The 23,652-nt window shown below is 35.4% G+C and overlaps 1 protein-coding gene across 5 annotated transcripts in view; it reads left to right on the top strand.

The window, feature by feature from the left end:
- The window catches only part of SF3B1 (splicing factor 3b subunit 1), a 60,872-nt gene extending 40,716 nt beyond the window's left edge, over nucleotides 1-20,156 (top strand). For 3 of the 5 annotated variants that reach the window (XM_055345044.1, XM_055345043.1, XM_055345046.1), the window contains 20 exons: nucleotides 655-825; nucleotides 4,774-5,011; nucleotides 6,179-6,391; nucleotides 6,630-6,751; nucleotides 8,038-8,235; nucleotides 8,332-8,433; nucleotides 8,984-9,163; nucleotides 10,082-10,168; nucleotides 10,300-10,570; nucleotides 10,824-10,969; nucleotides 11,076-11,222; nucleotides 11,358-11,483; nucleotides 12,214-12,435; nucleotides 12,705-12,887; nucleotides 12,978-13,089; nucleotides 14,563-14,683; nucleotides 15,023-15,154; nucleotides 17,155-17,427; nucleotides 19,155-19,371; nucleotides 19,672-20,156. In XM_055345044.1, the coding sequence (XP_055201019.1) occupies nucleotides 655-825; nucleotides 4,774-5,011; nucleotides 6,179-6,391; nucleotides 6,630-6,751; nucleotides 8,038-8,235; nucleotides 8,332-8,433; nucleotides 8,984-9,163; nucleotides 10,082-10,168; nucleotides 10,300-10,570; nucleotides 10,824-10,969; nucleotides 11,076-11,222; nucleotides 11,358-11,483; nucleotides 12,214-12,435; nucleotides 12,705-12,887; nucleotides 12,978-13,089; nucleotides 14,563-14,683; nucleotides 15,023-15,154; nucleotides 17,155-17,427; nucleotides 19,155-19,371; nucleotides 19,672-19,830 (3,420 nt within the window). In that variant the 3' untranslated portion in view covers nucleotides 19,831-20,156. Of the gene's footprint in view, nucleotides 1-654; nucleotides 826-4,773; nucleotides 5,012-6,178; nucleotides 6,392-6,629; nucleotides 6,752-8,037; nucleotides 8,236-8,331; nucleotides 8,434-8,983; nucleotides 9,164-10,081; nucleotides 10,169-10,299; nucleotides 10,571-10,823; nucleotides 10,970-11,075; nucleotides 11,223-11,357; nucleotides 11,484-12,213; nucleotides 12,436-12,704; nucleotides 12,888-12,977; nucleotides 13,090-14,094; nucleotides 14,165-14,562; nucleotides 14,684-15,022; nucleotides 15,155-17,154; nucleotides 17,428-19,154; nucleotides 19,372-19,671 lie in introns of those variants that run through there. The other 2 variants (XR_008666968.1, XR_008666969.1) reach the window with 2 other exon arrangements.
- Nucleotides 20,157-23,652: the final 3,496 nt, after the last annotated feature.

The following is a 23,652-nucleotide window of genomic DNA, read 5'->3' as shown; positions in this document are numbered from 1 at the left end:
ATTGCTGGTGTACGTCTGAAACAAATGGCTAAGGGAAAAGTCAAATAGTTAAATCATTCCTTGAAAAACCTATAAATCTCCCCCATAAGATTCAGTTTGGATATGGGTGGAGAATTCTGAAAGACTCCTACCAGCCTTTACTGATTGCTAGTTTTAACAGTAAGCCTCCATAACTTTATTATGAATGCATAATTTGTTATATGGAATAAGTGAGTTAATAGAACTTTATTTTAAAATCATAGGGTAAATTAAATGTGCATTTGTTATGACTACATTATATATAGTACTTGCAAAGTTAAAAATTTTTGTTTCTACTTTTTGCCATTTTTCTCTTATTACATAGTCTGAATTGCTATTTTTGTCAGTCTTTGAATGAAAGCATTTTGGTTTTCCACTGTTAAAGATTTTACTTCACTGACTTTTTAAATAGTGTGCTCTGTGTCACGAATTCTGTACTTGCTCATCTCTTGTGCAGAAAAAGACATTGTATAAAAACTAGAAATACAGAAAAGGAAATAAAGAATGAGACTCCCAGTAGTATAGAAAGTAGAATGAGTGAAGACAATGACATTAAATTGAAATGACTGTGCTGATGATATGAAAATACGTTGAAAGGGTTTTAGAGGTACTCAGTGCTTATTGAAATATTTTTAGAGAGAAATTAGGCAACAGCTAGCAGAAAAAGCTAAAGCTGGAGAACTAAAAGTTGTCAATGGAGCAGCAGCATCCCAACCTCCCTCAAAACGAAAACGGCGTTGGGATCAAACGGCCGATCAGACTCCTGGTGCCACTCCCAAAAAGCTGTCAAGTTGGGATCAAGCAGAGGTAATTTATTTTTACTTATTTTTATTTTTATTTTTAATGATGATGATTATTTTTAGATTTTCTCTCTCACATGGAGTGTATTAGCCTACTCTTATTGACCCAAGTTAACACAGAGTGGGGTGGCTCAACCAATAGACCTTTTTCTCACAGTTCTGAAGGCTTGAAGTCCGGTATCAAGTTGCTGTCTGGTGAAAGTTCTCATTGTGGCTTGCAGAAGGTTGCCTTCTTGCTGTGTCCTCACATGGCCTTTTCTCTGTGTGTGCCTAGAGAGGGCAAGTGAGGTCTGGTGTCTCTTCTGGGGACAGTTTATGGATGGCCCTAACCTTTCGACTTCATTTAACCTAATTACCTCACTAAAGGCCTGATCTAAATACTGGTACATTGGTAGTTAGGGCTTCAACAGAAGTTTTTTTTGGGAAGACACAGTTCAGTCCATAACCTGGAATAAAGGAATATCCTTTTCGGAATATTAAAATAGATACTTCAGTATTGTCATATTGTGGAGATTAAGTACAATATAGTGATCTTCATTTTCTAGATGGATAATTTAAGTATCTGACCACTGGTGTCACATGGGCAGTGCTACCACATTTCCTTGGTCAGTTTATTTTCCTAGAGAACATATTTGGGGTTTTTTATTGTTTCATTTGTTTGATTAAAATTTTAAAATATTGTGATATTAGTTATAAAATTTGCCCCATAACCATTTTAAGTGTATGATTTAGTGTCATTAATTTTACAATGTTGTACAGTTATCTCTACTAATTTCAAGACTTTTTCATTACCTTGAGCAGACTATAAGCAGTTAATTCTCTGTCCCCCTCCAGAGAAAATTTCAAATGAATACCCCCTAAAAAAAAAAAAAAAAAAAAAAACAGAAAAAAAACAAAACAAAAAAAAAAAAAACAAATGAATATCTCCTTAACAGCTTTTTAGTTGGTGACTTTATTTCCTGTTTTTCCTTTCCGAAGTAGAAACAGTAAAAATAATAATCTGTATTCCTACTGTGAAATCTACCAGTATGCCTGTCTATTCTCCTTTACTTGTTTCTTTCTGACTTGTCCATGCAGGTGAACAACTTCTGCTAATATACTATTTTTCATCCCCTTTTTATCCTCAGAGACTTGTGTAATGTCAACTTTTTCTCTGTATCAAGGTTATTATTAGCAAACACAATGTACCCATTTTCCTCTTTAAAAAACAAAAAACTGCAGGAAGCCATCCCTTGATCTCACAGCCCCTTCTAGCTACCATTCCACTTCTTTCTCTTCACTGCAAAATGCTTTGAATAATTGTAGAATTCATGAATTATAATTTATGAATTTTAGAGACCTGCGGTCTCTACTTAATCTAATCTTTTGCTTCTGTCATTGCTTCTGTCACTCCACGAAACCATCTCTTAACAAGGTCACTTGACCTCCTTTTGGTAAATCCAAAGGTCAAGTCTCAATCCTCATATCCTGTATCATCCTATCATACATCCTATTATATTATATTATATTATATATATATATATATATATATATATCAGTGGCATTTGTCCTTACTTGATTTCCTTTTTAGGTTCTGGACTTCAGTCTCTCCTGATTCTCCTAAAACTCTCCTCACTGACTCTTGTTCCTCAGTCTTATTTGCTGGATCTTCCTCAGCTTCCTTTAACTTTGGGGTTTTCTAGTGTTCAATCCCTGGACTTATTTTCCATCTAAATGCACTCCTTAGGATCTCATTCTTGTCGTCATATACCATCTCTATAAGACTGCTCCCAGATATAGAAGTCTATCCCCTACATCTCTTCTGTTGTCAGGCCTGACAATTTTACTTGGATGTTTAATAGGCATTTCAAAACAGATTTTTCTAAAATAAAATTAACTGATTTTCTCTATCCACTCACCCCTTCCAGTCTTTTCCCATGTCTGTTGGCTCAAGCCAGATTCTTAAAGAGTCCTAGCAGTGTCAGCCATTCTCTTATCCCATCTTCGTCTCTTATCCCAAATCTTATCCATAAATTTTCTTGGCCCCACCTACCTTCCTTCCTTCCTTCCTTTTTATTTATTTATTTAAAAGATTTTATTTATTTACTCACAGACACACACAGAGAGAGAGAGGCAGAGACACAGACAGAGGGAGAAGCAGGCTCCATGCAGGGAGCCTGACGCAGGACTCGATCCCGGGTCTCCAGGATCACACCCCAGGCTGCAGGCGGCGCCAAACCGCTGCACCACCGGGGCTGCCCTTGGCCCCACCTTTAAATATATTCAGGATCTAACCACTTTTCATGGCCTCAGTCTCTACCACTCTAGTCTAAATCACTATTTTTTTTAAGTGTACTTATTTATTTTAGTAATCTCTACACTGGGCTCAAACTCAGGACCTCAAGATCAAGAGTTGCATGCTCTTTTGACTGAGCCAGCCAGGTACCTCCTAAGTCAGTATTCTAGGATAGACTACTGTAGTTTTATTTATAGACCATGGCAGTATTTTCCCAAACCCCGAACTGGGTTATAGTAAACCTAATAATTTCCGAAGACTTCAGTTTAAGATAGAGCCTGAGGAGTTTCCATATGCTTACTGATCTATGAGAGGATTTGGTTCTATAGAATATAAATTATTACTAAATTTGGGACACCTGGGTGACTCAGTGGTTGAGCATCTGCCTTCCGTTCAGGGTGTGATCTCAGGGTCCTTGTGGGAAGGCTGCTTCTCCCTCTGCCAATGTCTCTGTCTCTTGTGTTTCTTGTGAATAAATAAATAAAATACTTTAAAAAATCATTAAATTTAATTCTGTAGTTAATAATGCTAATTTTAAAAACCAGGAAAGAGAAACTTCTCTGTTTAATTGTGTGCTCATGAAAACTAGACACAAGAATTGATTGTGTGTCTTATAAAAACTGTAAAGAATCAGATGATGTTTTCTTTAATTCTGGTCACTTAACACAGTTCCATCCTAATCAGTACTATGGGAATTACAGTGGATAGTAGAAAGAGTTTATTTTCTACCTAATCAGCAGGAGGAGCAATACAAAAATGAAGTTTTGAGTGATTTATGTACTTTACTCACCTAATGGACAATTTCTCAACCCCGAGTGACACATAGAATTTTTTTAAAAGAGAGAAGTACTTTTAGCCTTAATTTGTTATGGTATTTATGCAAATTTACAGGTGTAAATTCTTAGGTTGGATAGAGCATCCAACTTTAAATATATAAAAGTATATTACAAAACATGGAATACTTACACATCTTAAATACAAATTTTGTTTTGGCTTACGCTGAAGCACCTATTACTTTGATACTATAATGTCTGCACTATGCAGGTTCTTCTATCATGGGCTATCTAATGCCTTGAATCACCTACTCCTTGAGGTGATTTTCCTGAACTAAAATGGAAGCTGTGATTACTCTACCTCTAATCTTTTCTTCATTAATCTTGTCAGCATCAGTTAGAATAATATTTCAAATGTGATTGCAAATTTTGGGGATTGAAATCATGCAGCAATATCTAGCTATAATTTCCCAGGTGATCCAAAATACACTTACATTAGTTAAATATGCACACAAAATTGAATAAAACCACAAAAATAGTGTTTCTTAGAACTCATAGATAGATGTCTCTAAGCCCAGTTTGGGAAGTATTGATATAATTAAAGCTGAAATTTTTTGATTGTAGATCTAGACAGAGAAGGCTTAGTGATTTTTCTCAAAAATAGTGGTGTATCCAAGACTCACACTAAAAATACATTGTGTGTATTTTTTTTTTAGGCTAGGGCTTTTTAAAACTTTACATTGTTTTTAGCCAAACATACTTGCTATAAAGCAGGTATCTCTTAAGCAGAGTAATTTACTCTCATTTGTATAGAACAAGACTAAAACATTTGTTTACAATTTTTTTGTTAGAAATTTTCTAGTTATTTTTATGTGGGTATGTGAAATAAAGTTCTTTTTGCTTTAAGACCCCTGGACATACCCCTTCCTTAAGATGGGATGAGACACCAGGTCGTGCAAAGGGAAGTGAGACTCCTGGAGCAACCCCAGGCTCAAAAATATGGGATCCTACACCTAGTCACACACCAGCGGGAGCTGCTACTCCTGGACGTGGGGATACACCAGGCCATGCAACACCAGGCCACGGAGGCGCAACTTCCAGTGCTCGTAAAAACAGATGGGATGAGACCCCCAAAACAGAAAGAGGTACATCTAGGGGAATCTTTGTGTGTGTTGGGGGAAAATATTGATTTGATGAGTGGTATGTTTATAGAGGAAATCTGTTCACAGCTCTAGTCCTGGGTAGAAGGGTAAATTATCAGCCGCTTTGGGGATAAAGAACTAAGGAGACCATATACCTAATTCTTTTGCCTTCTTGAAAATATAAAATTTACTATTTTAACCATCTTAACTGTACAGTTCAGTGGTGTTAAATACACTCACAGTGTTAAGTACATTCACCATTACCACTAATCATTTCTAGAACTTTTTCATCATCCTGAACAGAAACTGTATCCATTAAACAACTCCCCATTTCCTCTTATTCCTAGCCCCTCGTAATCTCTGTTTTTTGGTATAAATTTGCCTGAATCTCTTTATTTTTTGTGTAAACTATTTAAAGCTACTTTTTGTTGATTCTTTATGAGATGTGCCAAGTTAAGACTTCATAGTACATGTGTTATATTAAAATTTTAAAAAGAATTTTTAATGATATGAGAGAGTGCTTATTAACATGTGGATGAAAGAAGCAGTTTATTTTATTTTTTTTAATTTTTATTTATTTATTTATTTATTTATTTATTCATTCATTCATTCATTCATTATTATTTATTTATTTATTTATTTATTTATGATAGTTACACAGAGAGAGAGAGAGAGGGAGGCAGAGACACAGGCAGAGGGAGAAGCAGGCTCCATGCACCGGGAGCCCGATGTGGGATTCGATCCCGGGTCTCCAGGATCGCGCCCTGGGCCAAAGGCAGGCGCCAAACCGCTGCGCCACCCAGGGATCCTGAAAGAAACAGTTTAGAGAATAATCTTGACTATACAGAGAAATCAGAAGTAGCTCAAGACGCATGAAGTGGCTGTCTCTGGGTTGTGAGATTATGCCTGGTTAAAAAATACTGTTTTCCTCTTCCTTAGTGGTTACTACGTTTTTGTAGTCAGCGGGAAAGAAAGAAAAAACCAGGATAAATATGAAATGAAGGTTAACTCTTTAAGTGGGTCTCCATTTTAAGAATATCCTGTTCTTGAACTTGACCAGTTTTAATATGTTAGCTGTTTGAGAATAAACAGTAATTTTTTTGACCATGGTTTAAGTTTTATATTTCTTTACTTTTTTTTTCTTTCTTTTTCTTTTTTTTTTTTTTTAAGATACTCCTGGGCATGGAAGCGGATGGGCTGAGACTCCTCGAACAGACCGAGGTGGAGATTCAATTGGTGAAACACCAACTCCGGGAGCCAGTAAAAGAAAGTCACGTTGGGATGAAACACCAGCTAGTCAGATGGGTGGAAGCACTCCTGTTCTGACCCCTGGAAAGACACCAATTGGCACACCAGCCATGAACATGGCTACCCCTACTCCAGGTAGGAAATCTCCCATTAGAAAGAATTCTTTTCCTAGAAATATTTTGATTTCTTTTTTCTCTGGTATTCTCTGTGCTATTAACAATTTTTAGCAAGAATAATGGATTATAAAAAGCTTTGATTTGCATTTATAATACAAAGCCATTATAATTGATGTTAACTATTTTATATCCCAAGGACCTATGTAATGATAAAGATTTGCACTATGGATTTTTACAGAGATTTCCTCTTTTGGTAGGTCACATAATGAGTATGACTCCTGAACAGCTTCAGGCTTGGCGGTGGGAAAGAGAAATTGATGAGAGAAACCGCCCCCTTTCTGATGAAGAATTAGATGCTATGTTCCCAGAAGGATATAAGGTAATAACGAATATCAGTGTGGTGATATTTAGGGTGTGAATTTTATTTAAATGTTTTTTGAAAAAGTTATTTGGTCAAGTTCATATTGGCCTTGCCCAAATTTACTACAGCTATTCCATTCTTTTAGCTGTTTCCAAGTATATTTCAGTTCCAAAAAGTAAGAGATGAAAAAAAATGAATGATATGAAGCTTTTATCACTTTTGGAAAGTGAGAAATTTCAAGGACTTCTGGGACCATACTTTAAGAACTGCTGCCTTGGTGGTATGGAATAGCTCGCTGCTTTAGTTTATCAACAGTCCCAGGATTAAGCTCACATTAGATCATCATTACTTTACTTTGTGCCTTACAAGATTTTGTATACTTAAGTTCATGGGTTGCAAATGAACACAGAAAATACTCTCAACGATAGCAAGTTGAAGTTAGTTTTCAATTTTCTACCTGGGACTCAGGAACCATTTGCTGATCTAAAGGTAGCCTGTGGTCATATAGCTGGAACCTATGACATCTAGATGGCCTTTACAGAGCCTTATATTGCCAGTGCCTGCTGCTTTTTTGAGTTTGTATATATATGATTTTCTCCTTATTAGGTTTATATCAGAATGTTTTAAGTATGCATGAATTTCTGCTATAAACTTACAGCCTCCATAAAATGTGGGTATAGACACTCTACAACTTACTGTCGACTGAATGTCTTCTCAGTTGCAGTCATTGATTTCCTTAATATCAATAGGAGAGAAAAGTCCAAGTGAATCTTAGGTGAAGTTTTTGGTTTAATCAAATGTCATATTTTATAGGGCTTTGGTAAATATTTTACTTTTGGTTTTTATGCATTTAGTTTTTATGCATTTAACTCATTTTTGCCAAGCAACTTAAATATTACGATTTTTTGCTTTTATAAAAGTGCAGAGATTAATGTGAATGGTTTTTCATTTTATTAAAATTAACCCTTTATTTGCATTTTGTGAGTTTACTTCGTTTATGACATACTGGCTCACCAACATGTTTATATGGGTTAATGTTTGAAAGTGATTAGAATTTTATAAGCCTGCCTCAGGTATCCTCATTTTCCCACATTCCTAATATATTTAATTAGCAGAAGAGAAATATGAATGGTTGTCATACAGATTTTAAATACAAGGTAGGAAGATGGGATCAATATTAATTCTTGTTTCCAAGCAAAAAGCTTCTAGCTAATAAACTGTAAGATGTTTTAAGTGCAAGTACTATTCAATGTTACTACTTTATAAAGTCAAGACAATCCTAAACTATCTTTTAACTGTATTAGGTACTTCCTCCTCCAGCTGGTTATGTTCCTATTAGAACTCCAGCTCGAAAGTTGACAGCAACTCCAACACCTTTGGGTGGCATGACCGGTTTCCACATGCAAACTGAAGATAGAACTATGAAAAGTGTTAATGACCAACCATCCGGCAATCTCCCATTTTTAAAACCTGATGATATTCAGTACTTTGATAAGCTTTTGGTAAGTGTAATAGAATTAAAATACTACTTTTTATTTAGGACTTAGAAATCGCAAGATCTTAATCTACCTTCGCATTTTCTTTCTTTTCACTATTAGGTTGATGTTGATGAATCAACACTTAGTCCAGAAGAGCAAAAAGAGAGAAAAATAATGAAGCTGCTTTTAAAAATTAAGAATGGAACACCTCCAATGAGAAAGGTAAGTACCAGTTCACTAAATCATTAGGTTCACTATAATTTTATGTTTAGAAATTTAAAATTAACCTCTTCATCTTTATCAAGGTCATAGTATAAGAGAAAGAAAGGCATGTGGTATGAGAGATTTAGCTTTTTGATTAATTATATGCTAATAAGGATGTCGAAAAATGAGATTCTCCTTTTTGTTCTCACGACCTTTAAAACATGCTGAAGACATTAAGGTAATTAGTGGAATTATGTGAGGAATTACATTAATACATGTAATTTGAAGATGGGCAGTCCTTTGGCAGACGTTAAGAAGGAGTTTTTTATTGTAACCTGTGGCTCTATTCTTTACCAAATTATCCTTTTTTGAATTAACTGAAAACATTGAACTTCAGTTGCAGTTCAAACTTCAGAGTAATTTGATGGGAATGTACTCATGCTACTATGTGTAAGATGTCTGTGGAACTTACACTAAAAAATTAAGTTATAGAAAATCATGGAGTAATTTGCTTGTTCAGAATGCTTTTAATTCTAAAGGAACACCTCTTACTCTTTTTATCCCCCAGGCTGCATTGCGTCAGATTACTGATAAAGCTCGTGAATTTGGAGCTGGTCCTTTGTTTAATCAGATTCTTCCTCTCCTGATGTCTCCTACACTGGAGGATCAAGAGCGTCATTTACTTGTGAAAGTTATTGATCGGATATTATACAAACTTGATGACTTAGTTCGACCATATGTGCACAAGGTTGGTTGTTTTCCTCAAATAGTGTTATTACTGGGGATCCCTGGGTGGCGCAGCGGTTTGGCGCCTGCCTTTGGCTCAGGGCGCGATCCTGGAGACCCGGGATCGAATCCCACATCGGGCTCCCGGTGCATGGAGCCTGCTTCTCCCTCTGCCTATATCTCTGCCTCTCTCTCTCTCTCTCTGACTATCATAAATAAATTAATTAAAAAAAAATCAAATAGTGTTATTACTGGTTGTATATTTTGTAACATAAAAGGAATTCATGGATTTTTAAAACCAGCTTATTTGTGAAATTTTAAAAATTCTGCAAAAGTAATAGCTGATGTATGCATTCACAGTAAAAAGGGAAATTTCACCCTCCTGCAAGACACTGAGTTAACCAAAACTAAATTTACATGTCGTCTTAGATCCTTTTCTTTGCACAAACATACATCATACATATACAAATGTATATGTGTATATGTAGAAGGAACTTTATGTCATCTTTACCTTAATGGGATCATATTAATCATTTTCTTTCATTTCTTTTTATTGGTATTACACTAGGATGAGAAAAGATGTGTATCTGAAGCATACCATTGTTAAGGACCCATCTTTTTGCTGGTGGTAATAATGGTTTAGAATTGTAAAATGAAGGTTGATGTATATAGTTACTATCTTAAAATGTTGACTGTTAGCCTATATGGTTAATAGTTCTCCCCAGTTTTTATATATCTTGAGATTGCATCATTAAAATTTTTAATTTGTCCCTTGATTAACAAAGTACCCTGGTAATTATAAATTTCCTGGTAAAATATGTTTTGTATGCTTGTGTGTTAAGTAACATAAATGCTCTATAATTTTTTTCTATATTTAATTTTGTTACATGAGTATGCCATTAGTAATTGATGTGAAAATGTAGCTCTTTTTCTTTTTCAGATCCTTGTGGTCATTGAACCATTGTTGATTGATGAAGATTACTATGCTAGAGTGGAAGGTCGAGAGATTATTTCTAATTTGGCAAAGGTATTTACATTACATTATATTTCTAGAGAAGAAACTTTTATATCCAACAATGGGATTGTTTGGGTATAGAAAGAAAGAATTCAGAGTTAATGTTATCAACTGATGACTGTTCTTTTTTCTTGACTTTTTAGGCTGCTGGTCTGGCTACTATGATTTCTACCATGAGACCTGATATAGATAACATGGATGAGTATGTCCGTAACACGACAGCTAGAGCTTTTGCTGTTGTAGCCTCTGCCCTGGGCATTCCTTCATTGTTGCCCTTCTTAAAAGCCGTGTGTAAAAGCAAGAAGTCCTGGCAAGCGAGACACACTGGTATTAAGATTGTACAGCAGATAGCTATTCTTATGGGCTGTGCTATCTTGCCACATCTCAGAAGTTTAGTTGAAATCATCGAACATGGTAAGTTGTAATACAACTTTGTCTATTTTTTATAAGACAGGTATCGAGAAATTTGGGCAGGGCTTCAACTACATCAACACATACATAGTTTATGATGGGATTTGTAACATCTAAATTAGAGGCTGTGATTCACACTGGCTTTTGCCTCATTTTGTCTAATGTGAACAGATTCTGCAGTTTGATTAAATGATGAGGTTGTGGAAATTACGAAATGTTGTCACTTAATAGTTACAACCCTTGTTTGGTTTTCCAGGTCTTGTGGATGAGCAACAGAAAGTTCGGACCATTAGCGCTTTGGCCATTGCTGCCTTGGCTGAAGCAGCAACTCCATATGGTATCGAATCTTTTGATTCTGTGTTAAAGCCTCTATGGAAGGGTATCCGCCAACACAGAGGAAAGGTAGGTTAACTAAATAGATTTTATTTTTCTTTCGATTTTTCTTCACTGAAGTTAAGGCAACTTAAATCTAATTTATTAATTATATGTATTTTTTATTTTAAAATAGGGTCTGGCTGCTTTCTTAAAGGCTATTGGGTATCTTATTCCTCTTATGGATGCAGAATATGCCAACTACTATACTAGAGAAGTGATGTTAATCCTTATTCGAGAATTTCAATCTCCTGATGAAGAAATGAAGAAAATTGTGCTGAAGGTAATTGTTTGAAATTTTTGTCCCATATTTGTTTCTGTAAATTGGGTGTGTTTCATGGTTCAAAGAGAATGTTAACGTTAAAACAACTATTGTGTGTTACAAGGCCAATTTTACTATTATTTTTTAACCTTTTAGGTGGTGAAGCAGTGTTGTGGAACAGATGGTGTAGAAGCAAACTACATTAAAACAGAGATTCTTCCTCCTTTTTTTAAACACTTCTGGCAACACAGAATGGCTTTGGACAGAAGAAATTACCGACAGGTAAACTTTTATTGTAAAAAATATTTTCAAAGGGGTGCCTGGCTGGTTCAGTGAGTAGAGCATGTGACTCTTGATCTCAGAGTTGTGAGTTCAAGTCCCACATTGGTCATGGACCCCACTTTTTAAAAAGGGTATTTATTTATTTATTTATTTATTCATTCATTCATTCATTCATTCATTCATTCATTCATTCATGAGAGACAGAGAGAGACACACACACACACATAGGCAGAGGGAGAAGCAGGCTCTATGCAGGGTGCCTGATGCAGGACTGGATTACGGATCCCAGGATCACGCCCCGAGCCAAAGGCAGATGCTCAACTGCTGAGCCACCCAGGCGTCCCTAAAAAATATTTTTAAAAAATGCTTTCAACTAATTCTTCAGTCAGAGTGAATAAATGTTAACGTATTATATTTTTCCTGGTTACCTTATAGTATGTGCCTGATTGTGAAAGGAAATTGATTTTAGTCAACCATTTAACTTCCGTTTTGATTTTGCATCCTAGGATAAATACCCAACTATGAATTAATGTTTTTGTCAGTTAAATGAAATGCTTAATCTGGCTAGGAAAACATGATTACAGTCTAACCTTAAATCACTTTGACTTATACTCACATTTATGTTTTTTGGTCACCTTTCTCTTACGTGTTTTAAAACAGGAGTTAACTCTTCTCAGCATTTTTGCAGACCTGAATATATCTAAAGGGTTTTTTTTCCTTCTCTTTTTAGTTAGTTGATACTACTGTGGAGTTGGCAAACAAAGTAGGTGCGGCAGAAATTATATCCAGAATTGTGGATGATCTGAAAGATGAAGCTGAACAGTACAGAAAAATGGTGATGGAGACAATTGAGAAAATTATGGGCAACTTGGGAGCAGCAGATATTGATCATAAACTTGAAGAACAGCTGATTGATGGTATTCTTTATGCCTTCCAGGAACAGACTACAGAGGTAAGGATACTAATTACTTTGGCAAATTGCGGTCTTTCATATTTGTAAAACACATTACTTTTCAAGCAAGTAATTATCACTAAAATGTAATTGGATTTAAAATTTTTAAAATGTTCATGTTCTCATTCCAGTTGTCTGAGGAAATACGCTTAAATTTTTAGATTTCATTTTGTTATATTAGTATTTTTAAACTATTCAATCACAAATGGAATTATCTAGCTCTCAGTGAATGTAGTTTAAAAATTTAACTTAGCTTTTTTTTTTTTTAGGACTCCGTAATGTTGAATGGCTTCGGCACAGTGGTCAATGCTCTTGGCAAACGAGTCAAACCTTACTTGCCTCAGATCTGTGGTACAGTTTTGTGGCGTTTAAATAACAAATCAGCAAAAGTCAGGCAACAGGCAGCTGACTTGATCTCTCGAACTGCTGTTGTCATGAAGACTTGTCAAGAGGTAAACTTTTGTATGAGGTTCTTATTTCCTCACCATATAGTTTCATGTAAATGGTAACGTTTTAACATTTTTTTTTAATTGTTATTACAGGAAAAGTTGATGGGGCACTTGGGTGTTGTTTTGTATGAATATTTGGGTGAAGAGTACCCTGAAGTATTGGGCAGCATTCTTGGAGCACTGAAGGCCATTGTAAATGTAATAGGTATGGAAATTGCTGGTCATGTAAGAATTTTTTTGTTTTGCTTTTTAAACTTTTTTGTTGAAAGTAAAATATAGAATTATATTTAGGAGTTGAGTGATTTCTGAGATTTTGTTTTTTAAGCACTTTAAAATTAGAGTAAAGTCAGGATGTCACAATAGTCTTGTTTCCTAAAACTCATTTATATTGTACTTTAAAAAGAGAAAAGAGGGCAAGCTTAGGACTGTAAGAGAAGTGGGAATAGTTACAACTCAAAAAACTTTGAAGTCCAATGGAATAGAGAATCCTAATAAAAATAGTTTCTCACCTGAAATGTATTTGGGGGGTAGGGTGGGAGGAGACAATGCTGAAGTTTTAGTTTTAGGACAAAATATATATTTAACCTTGAATTAGTAAATGATTATGGCGGGTTTTTCTGTTTGCTATTATGTTCCAGTAACATAACCAGGGAGAAAGTGAATTTTTCAAGTTGTGGTCTCATTTTTATATCTAATTCTTTATCCATTCAGTTTTCAAACCCAAAGTAAAGATATGAGTATATTACAAATGCTCTTGGGTATGGAGAGCGAAGATTTTATTACTTAAGGACATTATGATGAAGCAAACAAATGGTCTCTTGTGTTTAATCTTTCATTGCAATTGAACATGACTGTTGGGAAAGTAACTTCTCTTTGGTTCAGAGGAGCCAAAATAACCTAGCAGGAGGTCAGAATAGCTGGCTGTGAGAGCCACTTTTTCTCATTTTATTTAGTAAAGGGTTTTTATGCAATATAGGAGATCTTTGAACCATTGCATTTACATATAACCCCCAATCTAGCCCTGTCTTCTATACTTGATTTGCCAAAAATCAGTTACTTGGCCACTTGTGGGGCTCTGGTTTTCAGGGAGTTGTAAACCATATTGTTGATCAGGGAAACATGGGAAAAGCAATGGAGAGAGAATCAGAACAAGCAATTCTAGTTAGAGCAAGAGCCCCTGCCAGCTGCCTCCTTTTTTCTCTCTTCATAGGTGTAAATACCATCCAAGTATGCCCTGCATTGCAGGGAGACTGGAGATCTGTTTGTTTTGCAGTTAAAGGGTAAGGGGGCCCTTCCTGGAAAATTTTGCTTTAATTTACATGTCTACCTCTGGCTTATATTGTTGTGTATGGCCGGAACATAAACTGTCCCCATATTTAAATGTGAGTGTACAAATACATTTCAGAACCAGATAAAACTTTTTTTTGTTGTTGAGTATCCATCATTCTTTAAATCACTTCACTAATTTTCTTTCATTTCTATGCATAATCAGAAGTTTTAATAAAAAGTTAAAAACAATTCTGAGTCTGGTCAGAATCTGGGGCTTTTTCTTTCCATAGGCAGCTGTAAGTTTATATATATGCCTAGTCATGTGTATTACATTGCTAAGTAAAAGGTAAAATGAATAAAGGGTATTGTTCAAAAGTTTATTGATAGTGTGTTGACTTCTATTAAATAGGTATGCATAAGATGACCCCACCAATTAAAGATCTCCTGCCTAGACTCACCCCCATCTTAAAGAACAGGCATGAAAAAGTACAAGAAAATTGTATTGATCTTGTTGGACGTATTGCTGACAGGTAAGTAGATTACCTAAACATTTTTATGAGCTGTTTGGTTGGTTGTGAGCTTTTGGTTTTAACAGCCACTTTTTATTCCCTGCACATTTGTTTAATGTTGTTAATAGAAGTATATATGATAAGACTACCCAGTGAAATTTTCAGTGAAATTTCAATTTAGATGGTGATGAAGAGGTGGCAATATAGTTTTAAGATTAAACCATCCTTTCTGAAGAGTAACATTTTTTTATTTAATGCTTAAACTGAGTAGGTAATCATGTTTTGAGAATTGAATTTTTGTAAGACTGCCTTCTAAAATTTCTTGTTATGGAACAAATTAACTTTTTTCTTTTTAAATAGGGGAGCTGAATATGTGTCTGCAAGAGAATGGATGAGGATTTGCTTTGAACTTCTGGAGCTCTTAAAAGCTCACAAAAAAGCTATTCGTAGAGCCACAGTCAACACATTTGGCTACATTGCAAAAGCCATTGGGTGAGTATTATTTACTTTTATATATATGTTTTTAACTTTGTAATAAACCCATTGTGTTGAAAAACTTGTTTCTTAAGTAATCTCTAAAGGCATGGTATGAGTAATGCAATTGAGAAAAAGCACATTTAACCGATGACCTTCGATATTTGAAATGTTTTCTTAAATTTCAAATTGAATTAAAATAGGAGAGCTTTAGGTTTTTTTTAAAAGTTTGTTTGTTTGTTTGTTTGTTTATTTATTTATTTATTTATTTATTTATTTATTTATTTATTTATGGAGAGTAAGCACGGTGGGGAGTGGCAGAGGGAGAGAGAGAGAGTCCTAAGCAATTTTGGGGCTCAATCTCATGACCCTGAGATCATGACCTTAGCTGAAATCAAGAGTCAGACGCTTAACTGACTGAGCCACCCAGGCACCCCTAGATGGAGAGTCTTATATTTTAATTTAATCACACCTCAGATATTTTCAGAAAGGAAAATGGTACCATCTTTAGAATCATTCCAAATTTTTGTTGGTCTTTTTCAGGATATATTTTTTTAATGTTATGGCCAGTTCTTAATAAAATAGCATAATTTAAGTTTCATGTTCATGCTTGTGTGTGTTTTTTTTGTTTTGTTTTAAGATTTTATCTGAGAGAGTGCAAGCATGAGGTTGGGGGAAGGGCGGGGGTGGGTGGGGGAGCAGGGAGCAGATTCCCCAGTGAGCAATGAGCCCAATGCAGGGCTTGATTCTGGGATCCTGAGAGCATGACCAGGGCCAAAGCAGACCCTTAACAGACCGAGCCACCCAGACACCCCAATACTTTGTGTTTTAAAAATATTTATCTAAGATGAATCCACAAACAACTGAAATTGTAACTATTAGATAATCTATGGTTATTTACTTACACTTCCTCAGAACCAAACTAGAAAAAAATAGCCGTTTTAGAAAATGAGATACCATGTATACATGGGGCTTAATGACAAAATATTTTTTCTTTTTTTTTTTTTGACAAAATATTTTCAAGCAGTAAAACATAATAAAAGTCAGCTTAATTAGAGTCTCCTCACCCCTTCACCCTCTTTTTGGTAGCAGTAATTATTTCAGCAGTGATATATTCAAGACATTTGCAGTGAGTAGCTTTTATGTTTTTTTTTTAGCTCCCGTGTCTTTCCAAGTTTGTGGTAAAATAAATTCTGGAAGAAGTATACGTATGTTAATAAGGTATATGGGAGAGAAGATAAGGAAAGTAGATCTTGTGTGTTGGGGCATGAGAGACCACAGTTTGGATATTGCCTAGCTCTAGTGGCCATGTTTTGACCATTCTAGAATTGTTCATTCTAAACATTTAATTAAGCTTCTTTATATTAGGAAGTTAATTAAAGACTGAATCCACGGGCGCCTGGGTGGCTTAGTCGGTTAAGCATCTGCTTTGGCTCAGGTCATGATCTCAGGGTCTTGGAATTGACCCGCACATCAGGCTCTTGGCTCAGCTGGGAGCCTGCTTCTCCCTGTTTCCCCCACTCCCCCCAATCTGTGCATGTGCTCTCTTTCTCTCGCTCTCTCTCAAAATCTTTGGTAAAACATGTTTAAAAAATATGAACCCATTAAATTGTTTTCTTCAAAAGATTTTTTAATTTAAATGAAATTATTGGGATGCCTGGGTGGCTTAGTGGTTGAGCGTCTGTCTTTGGCTCAGGGCCTGATCCTGGATTCCTGGGATCGAGTCCCTCATCAGGCTCCTTGCATGGAGCCTGCTTCTCCTCCCTCTGCCTGTCTCTGCCTCTCTCTCTCTCTGTCTCTCATGAATAAATAAATAAAATCTAAAAAAAAAATAAATGATGTTCTTCAGTAGAAACAAATGCCAATGCCAAGTTACTTTAGAATATTATATTTTATCATAAAATTACAAAGTTCCCAGTAATTGTTTAATGTACAGTTTTTCCTTTGTGTTTTTTTTTCTTTCAAAAAAAGATTTGATACTTAATCTGACAGTTTGCTGACATACTGCTTTTTTTCAGCCCTCATGATGTATTGGCTACACTTTTAAACAACCTCAAAGTTCAGGAAAGGCAGAACAGAGTTTGTACCACTGTAGCAATAGCTATTGTCGCCGAAACATGTTCACCCTTCACGGTACTACCTGCCTTAATGAATGAATACAGAGTTCCTGAGCTGAATGTTCAAAATGGAGTGTTAAAATCACTTTCCTTCTTGTTTGAATATATTGGTGAAATGGGAAAGGACTACATATATGCTGTAACACCATTACTTGAAGATGCTTTAATGGATAGGTAAGTGACCCAAATTCAATGCAAGAAAGTAGTTTTCATTCTTCCTTTATGTTAGAGCTTATTGGAATAATTATTATATGACCTACTTATTATGGTGCAGTTAAGGGGAATACTAGCCTGGATTTTTATGAAAACTGAGTATGATTATTTTTTAGATAATCTAAATGTTATTGCGGTTCCTCACATTTTCTCATCCAAGTGCCTCCTCCCCTTTTTAACCCTTATTCTTTCATATCTTTATACCAAATACATTTTGAAAAGCAGTAATTGATAAACTTTTGTTTTAAAAATTAAAGTCAGATAAAAATAAAATTAGAGGAAGTGATGAGCATGAGCTTATTGGTGTGGCAAAGAGACCTGATCTTTTTAGCTTTGTGTTATTTATTGGATGCGAAGCAAAGATTTCCAGTAGTCCTTTGAACTACTGAACATAGCCACGCTGTTCCCATTTTAGGCCCCCAGTTGTGGAGACAGTGGTTACTGATGCAGTACTACTGCTTGAATTGTTTGTCAGATTCCTGGTGCCTTTAACCGTCTAGACTGACATACAGCTTTAAACACAAAAGTAATTAAGAATGTGCGAAAGGGCAAGGTCCAAGTAGTAATGGAAATGACTGTTTGGGTTCTTTATTTTTCAGGAAAGATAAACTATTCAAATTAGAGCCAGTTCATTTACTTTTGTGTACAGATTAAAGTTACTCATTCATGACCTTCCAAAAGGGAGACTTAATAGGACTCAGCAAGTTACCACAAGGTATAAGTACAAGGCACAGAACAAGAATCATTCTCTGTAAAAACTGGCCACGTGGAGCCCAGTAAATCAGGCAATTGTTCTGATTCCTTAGTGAGGTGTGCCCAAACATCATAGTGTAGCCTTTGAAGTATGTGACCTGAAGTTAAAAATTATATTCTGTGTACTATTAAGTTGATGTCAACTCATCGAAAATTACTAAATGAAAAGAAATAATATTTGGGAAATTTATTAATGAGGAATACTGCTTTGCAGTGAGGTCTAATAGATGAAGCATTATTATAGTGAAAATGAGAAGAAATAAAGATACTAGTAAGTTCAGTGTTTTTTTTCTTAAACCTTTAAGGTATTGTTACTACCTTTGAAGTCAAAGAGTGTGAACTTGTTCTTATACCCACCATAAACTTGTTATCTGATGCTTGTACTCAGTTAAGTAATTGTAGAATAAATAACTCCATGATCTGTCATAAGTTCGGTTAATGTGGGAGATGGTAAGATTCTTATGTATGTTTGAAAAAATTTTTGGTCCTTCTCTCCAAATTGCATTTTTGGATGAAACTGAAAATTTTTAAGGGAAAGGATTTAATTTTAGTTACCTCTTATATACCAGTATTGAATTACTTTCAAATCTATTAAATTATAGAATTTAAAATGAGATATGACTGTTATTCATATTGAAGAGTCATGTATTTTCTCTTTAGTAGCATACTAAAATGTATGCTGCACATGGCTCTCTTGCTCAAATTTCTTTCAAAGGTTAATTAGGAAATATGGTTTATCTTGGAACCACAGTGAGGTTTGAGTCATTAACGTTCTCGTTAGAATCCTGTCATTCTAAAGGCATTCTATATCGGATACATGAAGTATGAGGTGACTGCGCTGAATTTGTAATTTAGTTTCTAATTAGGGCAGGCAAATATTTGTAAAACTAAGACTATATCTTAACATAGAGCTTTTTTTCCTCACCCCATTATAGGGATCTTGTACACAGGCAGACGGCTAGTGCGGTGGTGCAACACATGTCACTTGGGGTTTATGGATTTGGTTGTGAAGATTCACTGAATCACTTGTTGAACTATGTATGGCCCAATGTGTTTGAGACATCTCCCCATGTAATTCAGGCAGTTATGGGAGCCCTGGAGGGCCTGAGAGTTGCTATTGGACCCTGTAGAATGTTGCAGTATTGTTTACAGGTAAGGTTAAGATTTTTAAAGGGTTACTCAGTGGGAAAAAAAAAAAATTCAGTTGAATTAAGTCACTGTTCCTAATTATCAGTAGGGTATTTTGTACCATACAGGAAAACAGTTGTAGGGGGAGGAGAGATTACATCTGTCTTTGCTTGTGGCAGTTTTGTACATTTTTTAGGGTTTTTTTTTTTTTTTCTCTTAAGGGAAAATGTTTGGAATCATACCTTTGTGGGTTTTTTGTGGGTTGTGCTAAGGTTCTGTATGTTATTGAAAATTGAAATAATATGTAGTTTTTAATTATTTTAGGGTTTGTTTCACCCGGCCCGGAAAGTTAGAGACGTGTATTGGAAAATTTACAACTCTATCTACATTGGTTCACAGGATGCGCTCATAGCACATTACCCAAGAATCTACAATGATGATAAGAACACCTATATTCGTTACGAACTTGACTATATCTTATAACTTTATTGTTTATTTTGTGTTTAATGCACAGCTGTTTCACCTTAAACTTGCTTCGATTTGGTGATGTAAACTTTTAAACATTGCAGATCAGTGTAGAACTGGTCATAGAAGAAGAGCTAGGAATCAGTAGCATGATTTTTAAATAACCTGTCTTTGTTTTTGATGTTAAACAGTAAACGCCAGTAGTGACCAAGAACACAGTGATTACACACACTATACTGGAGGGATTTCATTTTTAATTCATCTTTATGAAAATTTAGAATTCATTCCTTGTGTTTAAAGGGAATGTTTAATTGAGAAATAAACATTTGTGTACAAAATGCTAACTTGTGTGTGTTTTTTGAACATGACTTGTAAAATGCGGAACTTTGATAAAGTATTGGTTTGTGTAGAATAAGTGGCTTAATTTTATTTTCTGTTTCCTGGTTTATAGAAAGTAGTTAGCAGAATATAAACTATATAAAGTGATGGCATCTTTGTCAAATTCCATTGTTCTGTTGATAATGACATTAAGAAGAGTAGCTTTGGGGGTATTCACCTCAAACTAGCACAACCGTTCCATCACCATAGAAAATATGGCACCTTTGCTAATCTGTCTTGCATAATACTATTTTGTACTTACATAGCGCCTTTCATCTCTTGATTTCTCAAAATGCTTTATGAACATGTTTAAGAGAAGTGATTCAAATTCTAACTCTTGAATCTGTTTAAAAAGTGGGGAAGGTTTCTACTTTAAAACTGCTTTCTACCTAAGTATTGCTAATAGAATAAGACAATCTTTGGGCTCTTTCCCATGTCATAAGCCACTACTCAACAATGTATTCAGTAAATACTTGTTGAACACCTACTGTATACCAGCCACTGTGCTTAGTGTAGGGGATGCAAAGGTGCTTTTGACCTGCCCCTTGCCCTTAAGAAATGCAGTATAATGGAAAAGAGGAGATGCATCCAGTTAAATATTACTTATATACTGTGTTATTACACAATGGCAGCAGCTAAAATGTCTGGGTTTGCTTAAATCTATAGGTGTCAAGCATACATTGAAACTTTAATTCTAGAGGAACCAAGCATTAAGGCAGTACTTAACTATGTTTTGGCAATGACCTTAAATATATTTTCAGTTTTTCCTAATTTTCTGACCAAAAATGTCTTCGTTTTAGTCTTTTTACTACTCACAGCAGTTTTGTCTCCTTCAGTAAGTACTTTGGTGAACTCTAATGGGAAATGAGATTCTGCAGCAGGGTCAGCATGGGATGACTCTGCCAACGTAAGTAAAATTGTTCCACTGGGACGAGGAGGTTTGTTCCTCCAACTGTTAACACTTAAGGCTTCCTGTTTTGGAGGCTTACATGACAACCTTTGTAATTGGCTAACTTTTACAAAATTAATACTGAGCTAATATTAGCTGACTTTAGGCAGAATTTGTAACTCTTTATTGTTCCTTGTGTAACAAAACTTTGTGACAACATGTCAATGTATACTAAAATTTCCCAAATCATCTTTTTATTCTTGAAGTTTTTGTAATAATCCCCATGTAACTGCATCTTGCTGTTCCCTGTAATGTCAAATGACCTTCAGTAATTTCTAATCATGAAAATTGAAAACAGGTTTCAGAGCCAAAATTTAGTTTTAAACCAGTCTTGGAAAAACTAGTATTTTTCCTTCAAGTACTTGGGTAACTTCAGTTTGCTTGGGCCCTGGCTATTTATGGAAAATATATCTGCTTTGTAGTGGCAATGTGGAGCAAAGGAGACTGCCTTACATGACTTTTACTGAACAAATAATTTGAAGACAGGTGAGGGAAATAAGGCTATGACCTTAAAGGATGGGACCAAATAGAGGTTCGTAGACATATGAATAATCTTATATGCTTATTATTGAATCAGGAAAGCATTTTGTGACATACCCGTGTGAAAGACGCTATGTGAAGTTTTAACTATCTTTCAAAAGACTTTTTCTTTCGCACTTTCTTTTGGTGTTTCTTAAAGCCAAACTTAAGCAGGAAGAAAATGTTCTTAAGGGGTGACAATGGGTGGGTTTTCTGTGGGCTTTTGTTGGTTTTTCTGTGGGCCCTCTAATGGAATTGATCTCTTTGGCTGTTCAATTTTTTCATATTGTATTTTTAAAATTTGTTGTACGGTGCCCTGTGAGCATCAAGTACCACCAGATGAATAAAACTTATTATATCTAAAGTCTTAGACCAGTTTTTAATATTAGTTGACTGTATTGTTATTGTACTACATTGTTGTAGTTGTGCTATTTAAATAATGAGCTCTTTGGGTGGTTTTCCGGACAAACTTAATACTGAAAAACCAAAGAACTTTAAATCAACTAGAAAAGGCAGCTGCAGCCATATAGGTTTAATTGTTTAATTTTTTGGTTTCTAGTGCCCCTTAAACCCCATAGGGTAAAAGAAGTAGAAACTATAGCTATTACAGGGTCTTCAACCTTGGCATTATTGATATTTAGGGTTAGATAACCTTTTTGTTGTGCGACAATGTCGTGAGCATTGTAGGGTGCTGAGCAGCATCCCTGACTTCAACCCACTAGATGCCAGCAGCACCCACCCCAGTTGTGACCAAAATGTCTAGATTGTGCCTCATATCCTTTGGAGGGCAAAACTTCCCTAGGTTGATAACCATTGACACTTGTTTAGGCAGGACTTCTGTCTGCTAAAATATAAAGCATTTTATTTTAGGCAGCATTTGCCTAGGAAGTAACTAGAAATATTATTTCACAAATACTTAAACACCTACCTTGAGTAAAGTGCCACATCAGTCTTGGGGAAAGCAAGCTGAAAGCATAGAAGATGCTGACTGACTTCTCTGGTCCTCAGAATCTTGTGGGCCAGCTGGAGTCCCGTGTGTAGTAGGAGGAGAGTGCCAGTGGCTCATTGTTCCACTTGGAATGCAGTTGTTTCAAGCCTTGGTTGTTATCTGTAGGAGATGAGGTATGTGATCTGGCAGGAATAAGAGGGCAGCCAGGGCATGCAGATTTCCCCCCCTTTAAAAAAAAAAAAAAAGGATAGGAAGCCATAGAATTTAAGGTGATCTGATAGGAGAATTTAGATTTGCAAGACAGTCAAGGTTTATAGGCAGGAGGGAGTAAGTAAACTAGAGAGTGTAGGTCAGGGACATTTCTAGGGTTCATGCTAGAAAAAGTTTCAGAATTCTTAATTTATTTTATAATTAAAAAGACTATGAAAGGACATGCTTGTATATCATATTGGACACAGACTTTTTAAAAATGGCCTAGTACATTTTTTTGGGAGGAGGTTTGTAACAAGTTAGTGAATAAGAAGCTCTGGAGGAGTCGTAATCTGAAGTCCTATAATGGAATATGTCCGGGGAAGAAACAAATAGGAAAAATTGTTAATTGTTCCTATGTTTACACTCTAAACTTTAAAATTTTTTCAAATATTGAGAAAAGTTGGAAGAATAGTACAATGAACTGTGTATCCTCCACCTAAATTCAGCAATTAAAATTCTGCTTAAATTTTCCTCCATACTTTTTAAAACTTTTTGTGAAAGTTTTCTATCAGTATTACTGCAGAAGAAATTTGAGACTATATAAAACGAGGCTGGCGAGCAAGAGAAAGCAGGTAAATGAATGAATTTCTTGTGAGGTGTAGAGAAGAAGTCAGGACACAAAAGGATTTTCTTGTACAGGAAGAGAAACCTCTTTCCCTGAATCCGTAGGAAGACAGTGTGGTAAGGTGTAGGTATGTAAAGTTGCCCATGACCTATCAGAGAGTAAATACAGAAACGGTTTTACTGCTACTTCAGGAACAGGTATACATAAATGAGGAAAATCAAACATGCA

This window comes from Nyctereutes procyonoides, unplaced genomic scaffold (assembly GCF_905146905.1).
Source record: "Nyctereutes procyonoides isolate TBG_1078 unplaced genomic scaffold, NYPRO_anot_genome, whole genome shotgun sequence".
NCBI lineage: Eukaryota > Metazoa > Chordata > Mammalia > Carnivora > Canidae > Nyctereutes > Nyctereutes procyonoides.
The sequence above is the reverse complement of the archived record's forward strand: the minus strand, read 5'-3'. Positions and strand labels throughout refer to the sequence as shown.